This window comes from Triticum aestivum, chromosome 5A (genome assembly GCF_018294505.1).
Source record: "Triticum aestivum cultivar Chinese Spring chromosome 5A, IWGSC CS RefSeq v2.1, whole genome shotgun sequence".
Lineage (NCBI taxonomy): Eukaryota > Viridiplantae > Streptophyta > Magnoliopsida > Poales > Poaceae > Triticum > Triticum aestivum.
Window position 1 is genome coordinate 624855783 of NC_057806.1, and position 22078 is coordinate 624877860.

At 40.3% G+C, this 22078-nt stretch overlaps 1 protein-coding gene, 1 long non-coding RNA gene and 1 pseudogene across 2 annotated transcripts; 1 reads left to right on the top strand and 2 right to left on the bottom strand.

Annotated features, from left to right (window-relative positions):
* Positions 1–200: 200 nt before the first annotated feature.
* LOC123101662 (homeobox protein Wariai-like) lies at positions 201–11609 on the bottom strand (annotated as a pseudogene).
* On the top strand, positions 5374–7691 carry LOC123105428 (uncharacterized). The gene is made up of 4 exons (XR_006450839.1): positions 5374–6173; positions 6336–6406; positions 6588–6631; positions 7402–7691. It is a non-coding gene; the product is annotated as an uncharacterized lncRNA (long non-coding RNA).
* Positions 11610–14619: 3010 nt separating the features above from the next.
* Positions 14620–21629, bottom strand: LOC123108054 (ankyrin-3). The gene is made up of 11 exons (XM_044529916.1): positions 21475–21629; positions 21188–21361; positions 20453–20578; positions 19217–19356; positions 18622–18726; positions 18368–18496; positions 16730–16882; positions 15977–16078; positions 15400–15579; positions 15240–15319; positions 14620–14933 (listed from the first exon to the last, which is right to left on the bottom strand). Exons 1-11 carry the CDS (start codon positions 21557–21559, stop codon positions 14738–14740), a joined length of 1470 nt encoding a protein of 489 aa, XP_044385851.1. The 5' UTR covers positions 21560–21629; the 3' UTR covers positions 14620–14737.
* Positions 21630–22078: the final 449 nt, after the last annotated feature.

Here is a 22078-nt window from a genome sequence, read left to right on the forward strand (position 1 = left end):
GAACACAAACTGCTCAACTACCTCATAATTACTAAGAGAGCAGGACGCCTAGATTGTGTATGCCTTGTACTGTGGAACTGACATACAACAGCACATGTTTTACCAGAAAGAGGTGTGAACAAAAATATAGCATGGACTGATATTAACAGTATACAAATATAAAAAATAACCACCACTCCTTCAGGCAATAAAGATGGGCCTTAGTGACTTACACCAGTATACATCTCTGATGCCACATAATATTTCCCTTCCTTAAATGCCTCTGAAGCTTTCTGTTTTAGTTCAGTTCTTATCTTCGCACATTTTTGCTTATCCTGACCACAAAAACAGAACTGGTTACAACAAATACGTAGAACTAGCTAGTAATGTAAAGCATGAAAAATGCACAAATTTGTAGGTGTCGTCCTATATCACCTAAATAATGTCTAAGGCAAGAAAAAATGTGTTGTCCTGCAGTGTTGCAGGGTTTATCCAGAATTCAGGGTGTATCCTAATTAATGTACTCCCTCCATAAAGAAATATAAGAGTGTTTAGATCACTAAGTACTGATCTAAACGCTCTTATATTTCTTTACAGAGGGAGTACAAGACTATAAACTCGTAATAAAAACTATTGTCCGGAGTTTCAGGGCAGGCACAATATCATCCAAAATAACTTGTTAAGTCTAGCACATTAATAGTACACCATGCGGGCATACCCAAAGACTAGGAGTTTGCTAATAGTGATGCAATGCACCAAAAGTAAAATTTGCATGGAATGTTTTTGTTTGCATAATGAAGTTTAGAATAATTGTGGAAAAACTATTTCTACTCTAAATGATAGGCAGAACTTCCAAAGAACAGACTACAGGGTGATGATAAATAACATATGGAAATGCAAGTGAGCACAGAAGGAAACACATACCATCGGCTTCAAACCAAAGTGTTTCACATGAGAAATGATTCCATCAATACTCCAGTTCGGCAGCGTTGAAACAAGAGAAGTTAAAGGGAATAACATTTCAACCATGTCCCTACTGCCTTTAGAGGCAGCAACTTCAATTGGTGTGTTACCACACTGCAAGAGTAAATACCAAATATAAATACAAAATGTAATTGGAAGATTTACACATTAACGAAATGGCTGGATGAACTTCAAGAGAACCACTATGCAAGGACAACAAATGGTGGAACAGCCTCGTTCATCCTTCGTAACAAAATTTGTAAGACAAGGGTTACATCAAATACAGTAACATTAATAATCGAAAGCTTCAGTTCATATGTTGTATTGCATAAACTTTTCAAAACAGAACAGGATGAAGATGATCCAGACACCAAAATATGAATGGAAGGCACAAAAGAAATCTTTGCAGAAGTAGCATTTTATGTTTCTTTGACCAGGTTATGAAGAAGCTGGCGATTTTTTTTAATTCCTAGTTCAGTAGACAAGAAACATTTACATGACATACTTTCGACATCATCTCTACTACTATAAACACACATCTCTTTGTCTCCTTCCCTCCTTCTCTACACCACTGCTGCCTTTTGTCAGAGCGCAGCTATGTGGAGTCCACCTGCAATCCCTGCTGCACCGGTGCCGACCTCCATTGCCTCCTGGCCGCAGAGCCGAAGTTCAGGTGGGGCGAAGGGGTCCTTGGTGGGACACATGGTCTGATCCTCTTCTAAGCGTCTGATGCATTGATGGTAATGTTCCACACAGAATCATCTAGGCACTGGGACGTTGGTGCCAGCAGAAACCTAGGTAGTGATGGATTTCAGTGCCAAATGCTTCGAAGATTTCAGGTTTGCGATTTACATTGATTTATTTCTGTTCACCGATATAGCTATATTTTTTATACTATATTCGGATTTCTTCTTTTTGGTTGTGTTGGCTGTGTGCATCGTGCACATCAGAGGCCGGGCATTCGCTCAGTGCGGTTGTATCACCTCGATATATCAATTAAATGTAAATGTCCTTTATCGAAAAAGCTATATTTTTATCATAAATCTATATCTATACTCCTATTCCTATATAGTGTACCAGTAGCACTTCGTATAAGCTGTTGGATCTTTCTAATTGAACAGCTCATATTTAGTGGCTTGTGATAGAGGACTACGTGGCCATATTGACACCGTTGGATATGTTAATCTGATGGCTCATATTGCAAGGATTCGCTGTGGGCCCCATCCCCCTGCTGCGTGTCACTCCCGCATGAAATTTGTACCACGCACGTGATTCTGCCTTCGCTATCCAGAAATTTCTGGTGAACTCCCATGACAAATTTGTACTGCGCATAGAGTAGTACTAGCAAAGGTACTAGCTAGCAAGTAGGCATCCTAATCACGATGAGAGAGTGCGAAAAAGCATGCAATGGTGCAGGATAATACATGTTACGGTTGAATAGATTTTACTTTCTCCCATATTCATTTTAGAAATAGTACTACCCTGTTTTTTTTCCTTTTGTTTACCAATATTTTTTGTGGACAACTCTGATCAACCAAAAAGGACATAATCAATGCTTGAATAATTATTTTATTCTTCTTTTTGAGTTGAATAATTAATTTATTCATAATGATTAATAACTTGCAACTTAGTACTCTTTCCGTTACCCAGTTTAGCACATATTAAATTTATATATGTTTGAGGATTTCAAATTATGTAAAAGCAAGATTACACAAATATTAAAGTGTTTACGTCATTACGATTAATAGTGTTAATATGCGTACGTGACTCTACTCATCGTAGTTTAAATTATATAGATGTGTGTCAAGAGAAAACAACCGCTTCTCATGTGTATTGGTCATACTTGAAAAAAATAACCAAATAAATGCTGACAATATAATTATATTGAATACAATTAATTGCCATAGGTCACCCCCCACCCCACCCCAACATGCGGCATTTCACAATAATCCTAGAATTATACACGTGCACGGCACGTGCCATTTACTAGTAATTAAGTAAAGCACCAATACTAATGTTCTTCGCATGTTAATTTTTAGATTTTTGTAATCGTTGTAAAAACATAAGGTAAGTGCGAGAAAAATGACCATATATAAATACACCTTAGCTTGTACACCCTACTTCAGGATATCTATGACCTGGGGACAAGAAACTTTATACCATCAATTCTGATGATACAACGAAAGTAGTGTTTTATCCTCATGTAAGCCTATTCCCGGCATCAGACGATGTGTGGGTAAGAAGATTATCCTAATCTGTCGAGTGTCAAGAGTCTACAACCACATTTTTTAAACAAGATCTGCAGCCTAACATGACCTCATAGAGAAAAAATGGAACAATGTTCAGCTAACTTACAGCATATGCATGAAAAGTAGATGATGACAAATGACAACAGCAAAACAAGTAAGGCTCACTTCATCAGGAATATTGGGGTTAGCACCAGCATCTAGCAAGAACCTCATGATGCCAGGGAAGCCAGACTTCACTGCCAACATCACATAACTACCACCATTGAAGTCAATAAAATTAAGATCTGCACCAGCCTGTGCAAATGAATAATTATTTGATCATTTGTTTGAGTTAATGCTTGATATGTCAGCCACAGAAAACATATACACAAAGAAAATGAAGCTGTGCCTACAGAACTTTAACAAAGCTCCATACGAAGAAAAAGTACTGACCTTAACAAGTAGCTTGACACATTCCAACGGCTCTCTCGGCATGGGCTCGAAGGCCCTGATGGCCCAACTCAATGGGGTATAACCAAGACCAAAAACCTTGTTAGGCTGTGGAAAGTAGAAGAATCAATAACTCACACTTGTCAAAAAAAGTAAAGGAACCAATAGAGATTAATTCTTAGATACGTCAATAGAGAAAAATAAAATCTACTCCCTCCGTACCATAATATAAGATCGTTTTGCAAGCTAAATAGCTTGCAAAACGTTCTTATATTATGGGACGGAGGGAGTTCTTGTGATGTGTTAATTATATTGGTATTTCTGAAGGCAACAGAAAGAAATACATTTACATAGAAATTAGACATAACATGTCATTGGCTTCTGGGAAAGTGAGCATGTTTTACTTTAGGATAATTAAGTGTTGTCCATGGTAACTACTGTTGCTTCAAATACAATGCAAATCTTTTGTTCAGATGGAGCACAGGTATCAGAGGCAACAAGATTTTCCCAATTATCTATACCACTATATAGTGTGCCAATAGCTTCAAATATTGGTCGTTGGATATGCCCATCCAATGGTCAAGAGAAGGCAAATCCGAGCATTATCATCCGTTGGATATAGTTTTCAACTCATAGGATTCTGCCACGTGGCCTTCTCACTGAACCCCCAACTCAACCATCTCATGTGTTCTAGAAGCATCTATTCACATGCTTATCTGATACTCTAATAAAAAGAGACTAGAACAATCTGGATTCTATAGAGGTAAGAACCAATTTGGATCTTGTCCGATTCAATTCTAGAAAAGATAATACATATTCAAATGTATTTTCCATGCTTTATATATATATATATTTAAATGACGTGGTGCTTTGCACAATTTACTAGCAAGACCAAGTATGAGAAGTGTTTTTGTCCAATCATAAAATAAATTATGACATGCATACAACTATTTTTGCATTAAAGACCTATTAAAAATGCTTGTATGTTTTAAAACAAATAGTCACGAGTCTCAAAAAAATATCCACATTTTCCCCCAAAAAATGCATGGCTCAATGAAAAATGTTCATACATTTTCGAAAACAATGTTCTTGACATTTAAAATGTTTTCTTATTTCTCTGAGACAAGCTAGCACACTTACTAAAGGACGAAATGACAAAAACATCAACAAAATTAAAACAGGTAATTTATTCAAATTCTAAAATAAATAAAAATCAAGGAAGTAATAAATGTGCATATGTATACCTATAAAATTTATGAGTCAATTACACCGACGGTGCTAGAACTTGGCGTAAATGGTCACTTTGGTGCTAGAAGTTGCAGTGTACATTGAAGTGGTGTAAAAACTTGGCTTGAATATACAAATACAGTGCATATCCCGTTTTGTATACATAATCTGTGCTGACCAGGCGCGTGAGGTCCGTTGTCAGCCCGTGAACCAGGCAGAATGTTTTTTTTTTAAATCCCCTCAAAAAATATATTTTGACAAAAAAGACCATATGGACATGCCATTTTTCCTCTCTATGCCCAGTGGGTCCCGCCTGTCAATCTCTTCTCTATCTCTACTACTATTAAACAAGCAAACATATTTATCCCTAAATGTACCCAGCCTAATTTACATATAACACTCTCAATCAATTATAGCCTCACGATCCGAATCATTTGATTATATCTAGCCGTCCATATACACTAATCATCAGCCAAAAGTGCGTTTAGCGATTTGAGAGAGCGGACGAAAACTCTGCCGTATCGGTACGATCCGCAGCCGCGGCCCCAACAATCACGCATGAAAAAAGGAAGTAGATCCAATCGAATCCTCTCACCCTCAACGGAGCGCTGCACCTCCGGCTTGTGGCGTCAGCCTTCTCTCGCTCCTCGCCAGATTTCGTCTTCGCCATCAAGAGGTGTTAAGGGAGGCGCCCGCGACGCGACGACGGCTGGGAGAAGCGGCGCATTGGCGGACAGACGGACATCAGCGCATGTGCAACACATAGCAGCGGCGGCTGTAAGGCCACGGCGGACGAGCAGGTGGTGCGGCTGAGGGCGGGAGAAGAGAGGCCGGGCTGCGCCGGAGGCGGAGCTCGGCCGCGAGCGTGGCACGCAGAGGGCAGTGCCGCGCGAGCGCCCTGCAGCCGCATCACCGAGCGGCAACCCCGCCGCCACACTACTGCACGAGGGCAGCGCCACCGCATCGCCGAGCCACAGCCCGGCCGTTCCCGGCCGGAGGTCGCCGACGCCTTTCCCAACTTTTGGGTTGGCACCCTGATCGGACGCCTCCCTTTTGGTTAACATGTTTCTATGAAATTGAACATTTCAGTAACATTCTGCTGTGTGTTCACAACTTCACATTAATTCAGAAATTGTATGTATGAGTCGACTGCATCCGATGTTGTGCTTCTCCTGTTCCCTTGAAAGGATTGCTGGATGGAAAGATGTTTTTGCTTTCAGGATTTCTGGTGTGTGTACGACCCTCTAAGTAACTCTTTTTCATCTCATGCAGCAGCAGAGGCTTAGAGGAAGGCGCTGCAGCGTGGATGCACATGGGATGCTGCAGGTTAAAGTCCTTTTAGTTTGTTGATAATTTGTCAGACGTAGATTGTAAGTTATATAGCAGAAATAGATTTTAATTTGTGTATGGTGTGGATTCCAAAAACTAATCTGCTTGTACTGAATTAATGTCTTGTACATAAATTTGCATGATGAATCTTTTTGCAAGATACATGTGCCAAAGAGGAGGAGAGTATGAAAGGATAGAGGAGTCAGGAAGGACCGAAGGAGAAATCATATGTGAGCTTAATTAATGCTTCCTAATCAGTATGCTTTTCATATTGCCGTTTATTGAACTAATATAGTTTGCTTTTGATTAAGGATCTTGACAAGGCACCTAGCTGTTTTTTATTTTCTGTAGCTTTTGTTGATCTTCTCCTTGTTTGGATTAAATTTCTCATTGATTTCCTATCCTTTGCAGGAACATGAACCTGATGATGACCCATAGTTGGATGTATGTGAGAGGTACAGGTGTTAGCTCATAAGCATATCAGAATACAACATGACGTGTATAATTATTCAGTTGTTCTTTTTATCCATGCCTCAGTCAGACCAAATTAAATGACAAACTGCAATTATACGAAGACCCATTACATACACGACCAGCCCACCTGTCATTGCGAGACAAGTTAAAAGTGAAGCAACTAAATGTTTGGGTCGAATGTTGTTACTATTGGTTTCTTCAAGGGTAGTAACTTTTACCCAACATTTGTCATTTTTTTAGGTTAATTGACTAGCCCCTCTTTTTATAATGGTCCAGTCAATTAAGAGAAAAGGGGAAAGGAAAATGTATGACGACACAAGGGCTATCAATTACAGAGTGAATTACATAGCCTGCAACATTTTCATCCCTGGCCCTATTTATGATCTTACAAGGGCTATCTCTATGAGCTGAACAATTACAGCAGAGGACACACTCAAATTCAGAGTTTAGAGCCTGATGAGCAATGTTGTGAGAACTTGTTGATGATCTGCCTATTTTCCGTGAAATTTGGACGTGTTGGATGGTCCATGTGAGGTTCTCCAAGATTTTTTTTCCTCATTTTTCTGTTCTGGTAGTATGATGGATTTTGATTAGATAAGAACCTGCAGTTTCTTTGTAAGTTGGGATTAAGAGTTCCATATATATGCGCCAAGAGAGTATGTAGGGAAATCATGATATGACCTTGCTTGAGTTGGTATTTTCTTGTGCATTTCAATACCTACTATTAATTATATTGTTTTTCCTTCCTCAGGATCCACAAATTGTCAAGCACACATGCTACAACCATCAACTTCTGGGATATTAACTATCTAACTTGGCAATGTTCACAAAATGGTTTCCATCATCTATGCGATTCTGTTTCCATTATAGCTGTTTGTTTCTCCAATGACTATGTCTACTGTTACGCACGATAAGAAATCTATTCAGGCTATGTCACTGCATCCAAAAGACTTGGTACCCACGAGTTCGTTTTCCTATTATGTACATTGCTGGAAGCCTGGAACCTTTTAAAAAAATATAACCTTACAATTCAGTATTTCATATGCCATCTGATGATACAAGGTCTTCACAGGAAAAACAATGGCACTTGCCCTTTTAGAAAACAAACAGAGGATTTCTGGGCGAACCCTCACTTTTAATGCAAGTTCACTGGACGACTACCATATCTTTATGTACCATTTGATTGCTTGGATGAAGTTTTTTTTGCGGGGGATTGCTTGGATGAAGTTGAACGGGAGATCCCCATCAGCTTTTAGAAGGCATGATTTTGTTTGGTTGGTTTGGTGGACAATACAGGTATATATCCCATTAAAACTAATATAGCTCCAACCAGGGCAGAACCAAGTGGTAAAAAACTGAGTGAGCCGAGACATTTCTTGACGCGACTGGTTAAGCTTAAATTTCCATGTGATATTCAATTCTTAAGTAATAAGGAGTTCCATGCAAAGTTCTGCACCGAGCTTGAGCCAGGAAAGTTAAGTAGAACATAGTCTGATGATCCATTGACAAGGAAATTTAAGCGAACACAGCTGTTGATGGGTGGCTCTGCTGTCCCCAATGCTCTTGCTCTTGGATCATTACTCAAGCATATCTTTGTATACACCGACAAACCGTGGGCTAGGCAATATTCGGTTCAAGATGACCTGGATTAATGATATTTCCATTATCATTTATTTCATTAATGAAGAAGCTTTAGTCGATTCCAATACATTTTAAAGGTAGTTATTTTTTTTATTGGAACTAGCAGTTGTAACAAATATTTTGTGCCTTAGTAAGAATTTTTGGTGTTGAGATTTTGCTTTAGAATATTGGCTCACTGCCATTGATATGTTTATGTGAGGCTTTTTTCAGTCATAAAAAAATCATCTTCCTTATTAACAACCAATGAGAAGACCTAATGGATGGAGTAATATATATTGTGGTCTGTATGCAACAACATAGCCACAATTGTGTCTCACCTTTGAAAATGCAACTTGAGCGACATCAAAGAATTGTGCTTCTATTGAACACTTTTGTGAAACATTTATTTTGTATTTGTGGAAATCTCATTGGCTCACCGTATAAGATGTGCATTGCACGTGCAAGCTTACTAGTAGAATATAGAGATGGAGCACGAGTACCGCTGGCCACAGTCCGTTCCAGAGTTTTCTTTTTCATACACCGCAAAGGAGAGAACCAATAAACTGGTGTCTTACATTGGCATGGTGCTCCAACAAAATCTTAATTATGTCATGGTCTTTAGAGATAGCAGCTGCATGCAATGGCGTCCCTTGTAAAGAATCTAAATCCACATTGATTCCTCTTGAAAGCAGCAGTTTTACTATTTCGCAATGTCCTGGAAAATGAAGTTTCAAAAAGATGAATGAGACAAGAACATTTTCCAACATGTAGCTGACTTTACATAAAAGGGCAGCCCTGTGCATCTAGCTCCTGCTTGCGAAGGGTCCGGCGAAGGGTCCAACCACTTTGGGTCATTTGTATGCGTGCAGCAGCCTTTCCCTACATTTCTGCAAAAGGCTGTTCCCAGGACTCGAACCCGTGACCTCATGGGCAACACCTTTTACCTCAGATGTAGCTAACTTTACATCTGCATGAAAAATTAACTCTGGACCAGTTTTCAGTTTAGTGATCATGAACTGCAGTAACCTTTTAGTTTACCACACATCTCATCCAGGACCAGGTTTTCAAAAGTGATCCGATTGGGACTATTCAAAATTTACTTGTTTATCCTTGGAAATAGAAGAAGTCGTCGATTTTGAGCTTATAAGATTATAATCAACAACTTGGATAACATTGGATATTCAACTTCAAAATACCAAACCTCAAAGTTATTCTCCACACATATGATAATGGTTCTTCAGCCATCACCCAAATCATATATATGGGAGCTTTGTTCTATGGAAATCACATAAAACATATGGCAAGCTATGCTAAAATAGAAACATCAAGCATCACACTAGCCAGGAGAGGTGTCATAGTAGTCAACTGTCGCGATCCCAAGAGTGGAGGTTGTAGCTCTGTGCCTGTGACGTGTGTTTCTTGCTTACTTTATTCCTTAACCAAGTCTATTCCAACTGAGAGAGGCCACCAAACAAATGTTAACAAAATTAAGACTAGCTAATCTTATCAAAAGAAAACTACTCCCTTCGTTCCTAAGTACTCCCTCCGTTCCAAAATAGATGACTCAACTTTGTACTAACTTTAGTGCAAAGTTGGGTCATCTATTTTGGAACGGAGGGAGTATAAGTCTTTTTAGACATTTCAAATGGACTACAACATACATCCGTATGTAGACATATTTTAGAGTATAGATTCACTCATTTTACTCCGTATGTAGTCACTTGTTGGAATGTCTAAAAGGACTTATATTTGGGAACGGAGGGAGTAATAACTAATTTGAAGGAATGGATCCAATTTGGATCAGTCGATCCAGAAATGCTTACTTCTCTCAATGATATGAGGAATTGATTTGAACTAACAGTGACAAATTCAAATTTTATTTTATAACAGGATGAAACAATGACAAATTCAAAATTGAAAACACAGGTTCATATGACTTTCCTTCTCCTTTTCCAATTCCCTCCATTCAAATACAGGATTAGATTTAACTCCAGCAAGCATTTCTGATTCCAAGCCTCCATATCCCTAAATCAAAGCGAACCCTGAAGGAATAGCAACAAAACGTTTGACAGCATCAAAGAAGGGAATCACGTCTCCTGAACTCCTTTCCAGTTCTTCTTGCTCTCTCAGCTCTATTGATAGTTTGTCGGAGTCTAATGTTGCTTATATCGAGTGATGTGGCTTTCTAAGCCAAAAAATCAGATTGACTATGTATGCACTGACACATGCGATGAATAAGCATACTTGTTGGGAAAGAGAGAGACCTTCCTTTGCAGCGGCATAGAGAGGTGAGTTACTTTGCCAGCTAGTGGATCAGCACCATGATCAAGAAGATATCTTGCAGCATCAGCTCTTCCATACGAGGCAGAAAGGTACAGTGGCGTGTCACCTGCAACAGTCGAAAAAATAAACATGAGGAGCTGAACAAATTCACGCCAATCCTGCCCTCAATACAAAAGGTTGTACACAAGAGAGCCAAACGTGAAAAGAGAACTTCACTAGAGCACTATCAAATGCCTTTCCATCTGACACATGCTTACTGTTGACAAAATTGCATGACGGCAGGCAGGGGAGACACTTTAGATACAGTTCACACATGGTGTGGTTTGCTCATATAACATATCCAAAGAAAATCAATGATGTTTGAGGTATGGTGAATGGACTCTCTGGGCATGGCCGTGTGCATATATTGGATATCTTAACTCCACTTGTTACGTAGTCACAATTTACATATGTAACACCAAATTTGAAGCCTGAGATGCAAATTCCACATGGTATATAACTAACTAGTTGAAGAATAAGCATAAATACATGAACAAAAGTTGACGAATCTGCGAATTGACGCAAAGGGAACACCACCTATGAAGTTGAGTTGATTGACATCGAGGCGGAGGTCCTCGACGAGGTACCTGCAGACCTCGAGCCGACCCGACCCGACCCGGCAGCCAGGTGCAGCGCGCGGTCCCCTACGCCGTCCTCCACCGTGCCTAGGATGGCGGCCTCTCCTTCGCCTCCCGAGCCCATCTACCGCGCCATCTCTTCGCAACGCGAGAAATGGGAGCCAAGTCCAGCACTAAATCCGTCAAGCTACTACCATCATCAAACCCTAAGAAGGAAGAGCGTAAGGAAGATGCGGAGTTACCCTTGAGTAGACGGAGGTTGCCGTCGGCGGCGGCGCGGAGGAGCGCCTCCTCCCGCTGCTGCTTCCCCATCGCCTCCATCTCCATCTCCATGGCGATCGAGCAGGCGGCGAGAGGGAGTCGCCAAATTTCGAGAGCGGCAGTGCGCTGCGGGGTGGAGAAGAAGGGGAGAGCCGGATCGGAGGGGAGGAGTCCGTGAGCCCTGGGCCGTGGGAGCAGGCAAGATGTTATTGACGGGGAAAATGTGATTTTGTTTTGATGGTTCGAGAGCCCATGGCCATGGCCCATGCCCAAGTAAACATTGAAGCCCAAGGTTTGTTTCTTATTTTTATTTTTGAAAGGCAAACTCTGCCAGAACAGACCATAAGCTTGACTTTCGTTTGTCTTCTTATATGATACTAGGAAAATTGCCCGTGCCTTGCAAAGGGACATACATATTTTAAATATATATCCTTTGGAAGTAGGGAAAAGCTTCTAAACAGCCGGCTGATTTGCTTGAGGAAATCAGCCGCCTCGCTCAGGCGCCACGCGTCATATGGTCCCACGCGTACGCTCTCCTTGGACCATCGATGTGGAGCGCCATCAACCTCACCACCATCCTGGCACCACCGGCGCAAGCAGCAACCATATAACCACGCAGTACGTCCATGTCCACTCCAAGTTTCTGTAACAATAACGTTGTTGCGGAACGGCGACATGGTGACAACATAGGACGATTGTGTTAGTGCGCGATGCGGACAGAGATGTTGTTGCAATTTTTGCAACAAATATCTTGTTACAGAAAATTAGACGTGGTGGAAGATGTGTTTGGTATTTTTGCAACAAGAGTCTTGTTGTAGAAAATTAAAGAAGAAAAGATTTTGCAAGATGAGACGTGTTAGAGGAAATTAGTGAACGGGAAGTTTTGCAATAAAAGTCTTATTGCAGAAAATTAGAAAAGAGAAGGTTCCGCAATAAAGCTTTTGTTGCAGAAAATTAGAGAAGAGAAGTTTCCGCAACAAAGATCTTGTTGCAGAAAAGTAGAGAAGAGAAGGTTTGGCAACAAAAGTATTGTTGCACAAAATTAGAAAGGAGAAACTGATGGCTCGCATCACTCAAGCGAACAGCTCGCGAGCCGGTGGAAATGCCATTTGAAAGCGACTAGAGATCTGGGGCAGCATGCAGCCCCGCGAAGTGATCCAACGGATTAATCCTACGGCGGTCAAGCCGGCTGATCTATATGTCAGATCAGCCGGCTGACGCGTAGTGCTGCCCTTGGAAGTACCATGTTAGATATTAATTTCCCACCCAATCTGCACATATTCTTACCCATACCAATTTTTTTTGCCAATTAAAGCTTCATCAAATTCTTAACATTGAAGCCCACGGTTTGTTTCTTAATTTTATTTTTTGAAAGGCAAACTCTGCCAGAACAGACCATAAGCTTGACTTTCGTTTGTTTTCTTATGTTATATAAAATCTACACACAAATATGTAGGGGGGTGCATACTTTTTTTTTGCAAAATGGGATGCATATGTATTTGTATGTTTTTTAGCAGATAATAAAAGCCATCAATGTTAAAAAGAGCACGTTGTTTGATATCACTTTCTCCTTACACACCTCCCCCTCAGGTTTGAAGGAGTTTTAACCACATATCAAACACATCTCTCCTTACACTATTTCCACATTTTTTGAGGATTCTTTATCAAAATGAAGTTTGCTGGCAATATCAAGCATTTTATTTACCAAAGCCGATAAATGATTTGAACTAGTTGAAAGGCAGTTTAAGCACAGACACGCTTAAACTTCCTCCCGGCGTCAGCATGCAGCGACATGGACGGCATCCCAACTCCTCTGCTTAACCCAACACGGCCGCGGGGATGCCTTCCGCCCCCATGGCTTCTCGCCGTGGCCTACTGCTCCTTGTTCGAGGTGAGTCTCCTGAGGCGCAACGAGTCTCCTAAATTTGGAGTCTGTAAAGATTTATTGTTCTGACTTAATTTGTCTTTTTTGCTAAGAGCTACTCGTATGTTCAAATAGTCAGAAAATTAGAGCGCACTTCATGCACTAAATTATATACCATGCACTTTTTTTGAATTTTTTTTGTATTTCTGTGATTTTTCTCTTGACCGGGTGCAGATGAGCCTTGGCTCAAAAATGGATATTCGGATTGTTAATCCATCTTGTACAAAACCATTGGCAGTTGTCTTTGGCGACATGCGCGTTGGTTGGCTTGCGTCGTCAAGGTACTACTATTAGAGCGTGTTTGGTTGCCTACATGATGGTTGATAGACTGCACATGGATGTAATCTTTTACTTCGCACGGTATTTGGTTACTTGACTCGCATCAATTCCTTGCATCACACAGTGTTTAAAGCACTCCGGTACTAGACTGTGGAGAAACGACCGAATTAGCAGTCTCTACTCATGCAGACTCAAGCAAACCACGAGGTAAGAAAAAATCTCTTATTTTCTGTGTGAGGCTTCATACTCCTCTCATCGCATGCGGGAAGCCGCTACTACCAAACGTGCCTGCACACTGCAAAACCACGCCAACTACCATGCAAGCAACCAAACAACATGACTACATCATTTTTTGCACTATTTTTCTTCAACACGGTCCTGGTCACGAGGCAGAATAGATAGACAGTAAACAGTTTCCTAGATATTTTGCCCAATTCACCGACCTTTAGACAACCTTTTAAAACAAAGAGTTTTCTCATGCACATTTCGATTTGGCAAGAATCTAGTAGGACTCTTGTTTGTTACTCCCTCTATTCCAAATTACTTGTCACAAAAATGGATGTATCTAGAACTAAAATACATCTAGATACATCCATTTCTGCGACGAGTAATTTAAAACGGAGGGAGTATTTGTGGATAAAAGTTTGGCATGCTGTTCCTGGCATGGTGTTTCTTTGTCTCTATATGACCGTATTCATATCAAAATGATTTCATTGTCAAAGTGGGGAAATCTGCCATGTCTGAACATGGATATTTCCAGTAGCTGATTGGACTAGTGAAGCTACAAGATGTTACAGTACAAACAAATTAAAGCACCAGCAATAATAACAGGTTGAAGCATCAGGATAGTAGTACTACTTTGAGGGCACGACACAGAACATACCCTACATTTACTGAACAATAAACGTTTCCCTGGATCTTTTGCCCAATACACCAAGTTCCAAACCTTTCTGGTTAGTGCCAACTTCGAAATGGCTGCCAGTCACAATGCAAAAAGGAACCTCAGTACTGAATTCCATGATTTCAACCATAAGATATAACAAGCTTAACGTTCTGTGACGATAAAGCTTGTCGACACTTGAACTGGAATCAAGCTAGCGAGTTCATCCCCAGTCATATTTAAAAACGATGGGTGTGACGGAGGTCTTAATTAACAATAACAGTATATTATCATCACAAGTTTTCAGACTAGACAAAAGGTGCTCAGCAACAAAACAAAGCATCGGATTCTGCATGTAAGACTTGTCAGTCGGCCACTTTTCACGGCGACGAGCATTCTTCGCTGCTTCTTGGGCTTCCCTGCGACCAAAATATTTTGAACATGAGAATTGTCAGGAATCTGTGTACAACTTGCCCTGAAGATGTATCATGATAATAAGCAGATCAACACTAAGTGTTCTTTCCGTGATTAGTAAATCGCTCCAGCTCAAGAAAAAACAAACTTAACAGACTTGACGGACTGAATCCATGTAATATTTTTCTAGAGATGGAGACCATCTTCCATGCACACAATTGTCTATCAAGATATCATTTGTTCTTTTACTTAACTTACGAAGCAGGGGATTGCACGTCACCCTACACACCACGAAAACATGGACCAGTTACCTTAAAGCATTTGCAATATCACCACTTGTAGGGTCAAGCTTCAAGCCATCCGCAAAAGCCTCACATGCTCTCTCGTACTTCTACAAGTACACACCATAAGATGATCAGTTATACGATCATGATCACAGATGCTTGAAGAAAACTACTGTGTTCTTTTTACCTTCAATAACATAAGAGCTGCCCCTTCTCGGTAGCAGGCTTTTGGCCAAAGAGGTCGCCCCATTCTGCACATGGTAGCATAAGACAGAGCAGCTTTTCCATTTCCAGCACGCAACGCGCATAGACTAATATTTGCCAATATGGTTGCATACTCATCCGGACTAGGGTCAAATGCCCTTGTCTACAAACACATTAATCACATGCAGCTTTTAGCAATGCCTAAAAAAAGAGTACTACTCCCTCCGTCCGAAAATACTTGTCATCAAAATGAATAAAAAGGGATGTATCTAAATGTATTTTAGTTCTAGATACATCCTTTTTTGTCCATTTCGATGGCAAGTTTTTTCGGACGGAGGGAGTACAAGATTATAAATATATCAATGGGGATGGTGCTCAGATGGTATTATTCTGATCGATATAGAGATCTCTGTACACATGAAACCAGCAAATGTATTGGACAAGCAGATACATTTCAATATAGGAACTTCTGTATAACAGTACTGTGTGATGCCCTAGTTTACAGATATAAAAAATAACATCACTCCTTCAGGCAATAAAAATGGGCCCTAGTGACTTACAGAGCTATACATCTCTGATGCCATATAATAGTCCCCTCTCTTAAAAGCCTCAGAAGCTTTCCGTTTAACTTCAGTTCTTCTCTTTGCGTACATTTCTTTATCCTGATCACAGAAAAATTGCTGTTAGGATAAATATGTAGAAATATCCTGTAATGTAAACATGAAAAATGTACAAATTTGTAAGTCTCAGCTTATATCACTTAATTAATGTATAAGACTAGGAAAACGCTATAACGCCGCTGTAGCGTTTAGAGAGATCCTGCGCTTAGAGACTTTGGTCCTAACCCATGAAGTAAAGTTTTAAATAGCACGCTATAGCGTTTAGAGATGTCCTCTGCTAAGAGTCATAGCCCGCTATTTAAAACTAACTATGGTTGTACTGCAGTGTTGCAGGGTTTATCCGGAGATCAGGACGTATCCTAATTAATGTATAAGACTATAAATTCGTAATAAAAACTACATTGTCCGTAGTTGCAGGGCTGGCACAATATCATCCAGGATAACTTTATTAAGTCTAGCACATTAATAGTTCACCATAAGGTCATACCCAAAGACTAGAAGTTTGCTAATAGTGATGCAATGCACGAAAAGTAAAATTTGTGCATGGAATTTTTTGTTTGCACAATGGAATTTACAACAATCGTGAATTAAAACTATTTGTACTCTAATGGACAGAACTGCCAAAGAACATAACTACAGGGTGATGATAAATAACATATGGAACTGCAAGTGAGCACAGAATGAAACACATACCCTCGGCTTCAAACCAAAGTGTTTCACATGAGAAATGATTCCATCAATACTCCAGTTCGGCAGCGTTGAAATAGGAGAAGTTAAAGGGAATAGCATTTCAACCATGTCCCTACTGCCTTTAGAGGCAGCAACTTCAATTGGTGTCCTACCACACTGCAAGAGTAAATAATAAATAACAAATATAAATACAAAATGTAATTGAAAGATTTCCAAATTAATATTTAGGAATCACAGCCTAAGATCTCAATGAAATGGCTGGTTGGACTTCAAGAGAATCACTACGAAGGACAAATGATAGAACAGTCTCGTTCATCCTTCCGAACAAAATTTGTAAGACAAGGGTTACGTCAAGTACACTAACACTAATAACCGAGAGCTTCAACTAATATGTTGTATTGCATAGACTTTTCAAAACAGAATAGGATGAAGATGATACAAACACCAAAATATACATGGAAGGGGCAAAATAAATCTTTGCAGAAGAAACATCTTATGTTTCTTTGACCAGGCTATGAAGAAACTGGAGATTTTTTTTTCAATTCCTAATTCAGTAGACAAGAAACATATAAATGACATACTCTGCAATTTACAACACAGAAGATTCAAATTTTACAATGTTTCGACATCATCTCTGCTACTATAAACACACAGCTCTTTGTCTCCCTCCCTCCCTCTCTACACCACCGCTGCCCTTGTCAGAGCGAGATTGTGACCAAAAGCTCAAGTAGGGAAATAACATAATCTATTATGCTGATCTGAGAGTGAAATTATTCAGATGGCGTTTTGGAGGTCCTCTTTACATGGAGGTGAGATATCAAGCATGAGTAAGTGAGAATGTGAGATGATTGAAGAGATTGAGGAATATTGGCATAAGTTCGCCTATGGTATAATAACTGGCAACTTTGATCTACCATAAGTTCTCTATTTTTACATCCTTTTACTTATGTATTTAGTACTTACAGTACCTATAATACTTAATCCAAGGCGCAAGAAGGTATCCTCACAGAATAAGAAGTGAAATAAGGTTACTGAATTCCCCTGACCATGTGTCATCAAGAATTGACCGGGGTGAATGTCAGATGTATAAATACAACCTAACCATTCCATTTTATAATCCCACATAGGTTTGAATCGTGTATTTTTCTTCTGTGCAGCTGAAAAATGGATTTCGGTTATGCACAGAAGCAGCATCTTCTCTTCTGCTTGCTGCATTGCATACTGCATATATAGTCGTCACAAATGTCTTAAGCCTTGACCTTAACCAATAAAATGTGGGTTATGTGTCACAAAAATTATACCATTAAATTCGTACTATATAAAGAATTTTCCTATGGTACAATCTTTAAGTTACATGACTTGTGTATTATTTCTCTAATTGATGATCAAAGTTAAATCTCGAAAATGTGTATGCCATCTTTTTGTAGCCCAAGGAAGTAGTGTTTTCCCCTCATGCAAGCCTATTCCTGGTGTCAGACGATGTGTGGGTAAGATGATTATCCTAATCTGTCAAGTGTCAAGAGTCTACAGCCTAACATAACCTCATAGAGAAAAAATGGAACGATAATGTCAGCTAACTTACAGCATATGCATGAAAAGTAGATGATGACAAGTGAAAACAGCAAAACAAGTAAAGCTCACTTCATCGGGAATATTGGGGTTAGCACCAGCATCTAGTAAGAACTTCATGATGCCAGGTGAGTCAAACTTCACTGCCAACATCACGTAACTACCACCATCGAAGTCAATAAAATTCAGATCAGCACCAGCCTGTGCAAATGAATAACTATTTGATCATTTGTTTGGGTTAATGCTTTATATGTTATATACACAAAGAAAATGAAGTTGTGCCTACAAAACTTTAACAAAGCTCCATACAAAGAAAGAGTACTGACCTTAACAAGTAGCTTGACACATTCCAACGGCTCTCTAGGCATGGGCCTGATGGCACGGATGGCCCAACTCAATGGGGCATAACCAAGACCGTAAACCTTGTTAGGCTACGAAAAGTGGAAGAATCAATCACTTACACTAGTCGGAAAGAAAAGAGCGACCAGTAGAGAAATTAATTTTGAGATACATCAATAGAGAAGTAAAGTATACTCATGGTGTGTTAAATATATTGGTATTTCTGAAGGGAACAGAAAGAAATATATTACATAGAAATTAGACATAACATGAGCACGTTTTACTTTAGGATAATTAAATACTGTCCATGATGAATTTTTATTGTTTCAAATACTCCCTCTTAAACTAATATAGGACCGTTTAGATCACTAAAACGGTCCTATATTAGTTTACAGAGGGAGAGTACAGTGCAGATCTTTTGTTCAGATGGAGCACAAGATCAAAGGCAACAAGATCTTCCATTCCAGTGCATTCCCAAATAGAATATACAGATGAAGCACGAGTACCACTGGCCACAAGATATTCCGTTCCAGAGTTCTCTTTTTCACCGCAAAGAAGAGAACAAAGAAACTGGTGTCTTACATCGGCATGGTGCTCCAACAAGATCTTAATTATGTCATGGTGTTTAGAAATAGCAGCTGCATGCAATGGCGTCCCTTGCGCAGAATCTAAATCCACATTGATTCCTCTTGAAAGCAGCAGTTCTACTATTTCACAATGTCCTGGAAAACGAGGTTTCAAAAAAGAATGAATGAGACAAGAATATTTCCCAACATCGGATACCGGCTTTCAGTTTTCATTTTGCACTAAAAATTAACTCTGGGCCAGTTTTCAGTTTTGTGATCATGAACTGCCCAGTAACCATTTTGGTTACCACTTATCTCATCAAGGACCAGGTTTTCAAAAGTGGACGGATTGGGACTATTCAAATTTTCCTTGTCTATCCTTGGAAGTAGAAGAAGTCGTCAATTTTGAGCTTATAAGATTATAATCAAAACCTTAGATAACATTAGATATCCAACCTCAAAGTTATTCTCTCCACACACTCGTTAATGTTTCTTCGACCATCATCCAAATAAAAAATATGGCAAGTATATGGGAGCTTTGTTCGATGGAAATCACATAAAAAAAGGCAAGTATATGCTAAAATATAAACATCAAGCATCACACAAGCCAAGAGAGGTGTCATAGTAGTCAACTATAACGATCACAAGAGTGTGAAGGCTGTAGCTCTGTACGCTGTGATGTGTGTTTCTTACTTACTTTATTCAAAGAGAGAGAACCTACCAAACAAATGTTAACAAAATTAAGACTAATCTTATCAAACGAAAACCAATAACTAGTTTGAAGGAATGGATCCAATTTGGATCAGTCGCCCAGAAATGCTTACTTCTCTCACAACAATATGGGGCAAAACCAAACAGAGAGAGGCTACCAGACAAATGTTAACAAATTAATCCAATTTGGATCAGTCGACCCAGAAATGCTTACTTCATATAACAATGGAAAATTGAAAGTTTATTTTATAACCAGCCATATAAAACAAAAAAAAAAGAATCCTGAGACTAATTTTCACTGACCGAGAATTAGCAAAACCATTACGAAAACGGTTTATCCAGTTATCTCTAAGGCTGATGCGGTGCCTCCTACCACCGGTTAGGATCCCTATGCCTGCTAACCCACAGCTGCGGGGCCATGTTGGTCGGAGTCTAATGCTGCTTATATCCAGCGATGTGGCTTTCTAAGGCAAAAAATCAAATTGACTATGTATGCACTAACACGTGATAAATAAGCATACTTGTTGGGAAAGAGAGAGACCTTCCTTTGCAGCGCCATGGAGAGGTGAGTGTACTTTGCCAGCTAGTGGATCAGCACCATGATCAAGAAGATATCTTGCAGCATCAGCTCTCCCATATGAGGCAGAAAGGTACAGTGGCGTGTCACCTGCAACAGTCGAAAAATTAAACATGAGGAGCTCAACAAATTCACGCCAATCCTGCCCTCAATACAAAAAGTTGTACACAAGAGAGCCAAACGTGAAAAGAGAACTTAGCTAGTGCAGTATCAAATGCCTATCCATCTGACACATGTTTACTGTTGACAAAATTGCACAACGACAGACAGAGGAGACACTTCATATACAGTCCACAAGTAGCGGTTTGCCCGTACAACATATCCAAAGAAAACCGGCGATGTTCGCGGTATGTCTGTGTGCATATATTGGACATGGGGATATTTGAAATCGATCCACTTGTCACTTAATCACAATTTACAAATGCATATATACACCATACAACATGTAACACCAAATTTGAAGCCTAAAATGCGGATTAGTAAAGCAGAATCCGCATATTAACACATAAATAGAAGTTGACAATTTACAAATGCATACATCATACAGCATGTAACACCAAATCTGAAGCCTGAAATGCGAATTCCACCATACAGCGTGGTAGTAACTGACAGTAAGCAGAATCAGCATAAATAAATACATAAATAGAAGTTGACAGAGCTGCCAAGTGACGCGAACGGGAGCAGGGAAGGGAACGCCACCTATGAAGTTGAGCTGATTGACATCGAGGCGGAGGTCCTCGACGAGGTACCTGCAGACCTCGAGCCGCCCCGCCGCGGCCGCCAGGTGCAGCGCGCGGTCCCCTTGGCCGTCCTCCACCGCCGCCAGGACGGCGGCCTCGCCTTGCCCGCCGGAGCCCATCCACCTCGCCATCTCTGCGCGACGCGAGAATTGGGAGCCAAGTCAAGGCACTAACCCGTCAAGCTACTACCATCATCAAACCCTAAGGAGAAAGAGCATGAGGAGGAGGAGGAGGAGGCGGGGTTACTCTTGAGGAGGCGGAGGTTGCCGGCGGCGGCGGCCCCGAGGAGCGCCTCCTCCCTCTGCTGCTTCCCCATCGCCTCCATCTCCATGGCGATGGAGAGACGCGAGAGAGAGTCGCGAAATTTTGAGAGCGGCAGTGCGCGAGAGCGAGACTGCGGGGTGGGCTGTGGAGAAGACGAGGAGACCCGGACGACGGGGAGGGGAGGAGTCCGTGGGCCGAAATGGAATCCTACTTGACGCTCACTGCGCCAGAATGCTCTGGCCCGACCGCTGGTTGACCCAGAGGCCCAGCTTACTACTCCCTCCATCGAATAATGTACTCCCTCCGTCTCAAAATAAGTGGCTGAACTTTGTACTAGCTTTACAAAGCTTATTTTAGAACAGGGGAGTAGGAATGAGGAAGTATTTTTGTGAAAAAATGTCATCATCAAAAGATAACCCTAATTGCCATTATCTTAATTATGAAAGAAAAACAGTCGTGCTTCTTTATTACTGTCATTTCTCTCATTTATAAATCTACAATGAGTATGATAAGAAAAATGTCGTGTGATCTACAAAATAAAACTTCCATGCTAAACTTTAAAAACTGCCATCCTCTAAATAAGAAA

Coding starts and splice junctions, on each gene's coding strand:
- LOC123108054 (XM_044529916.1), bottom strand. CDS start 21,559: ATGGAGATGGAGGCGATGGGGAAGCAGCAGAGGGAGGAGGCGCTCCTC. Junction 21,362..21,474: donor CAACCTCCGCCTCCTCAAGA/GTAACCCCGCCT, acceptor CGCGTCGCGCAG/AGATGGCGAGGTGGATGGGC. Junction 20,579..21,187: donor CAATCAGCTCAACTTCATAG/GTGGCGTTCCCT, acceptor CGACTGTTGCAG/GTGACACGCCACTGTACCTT.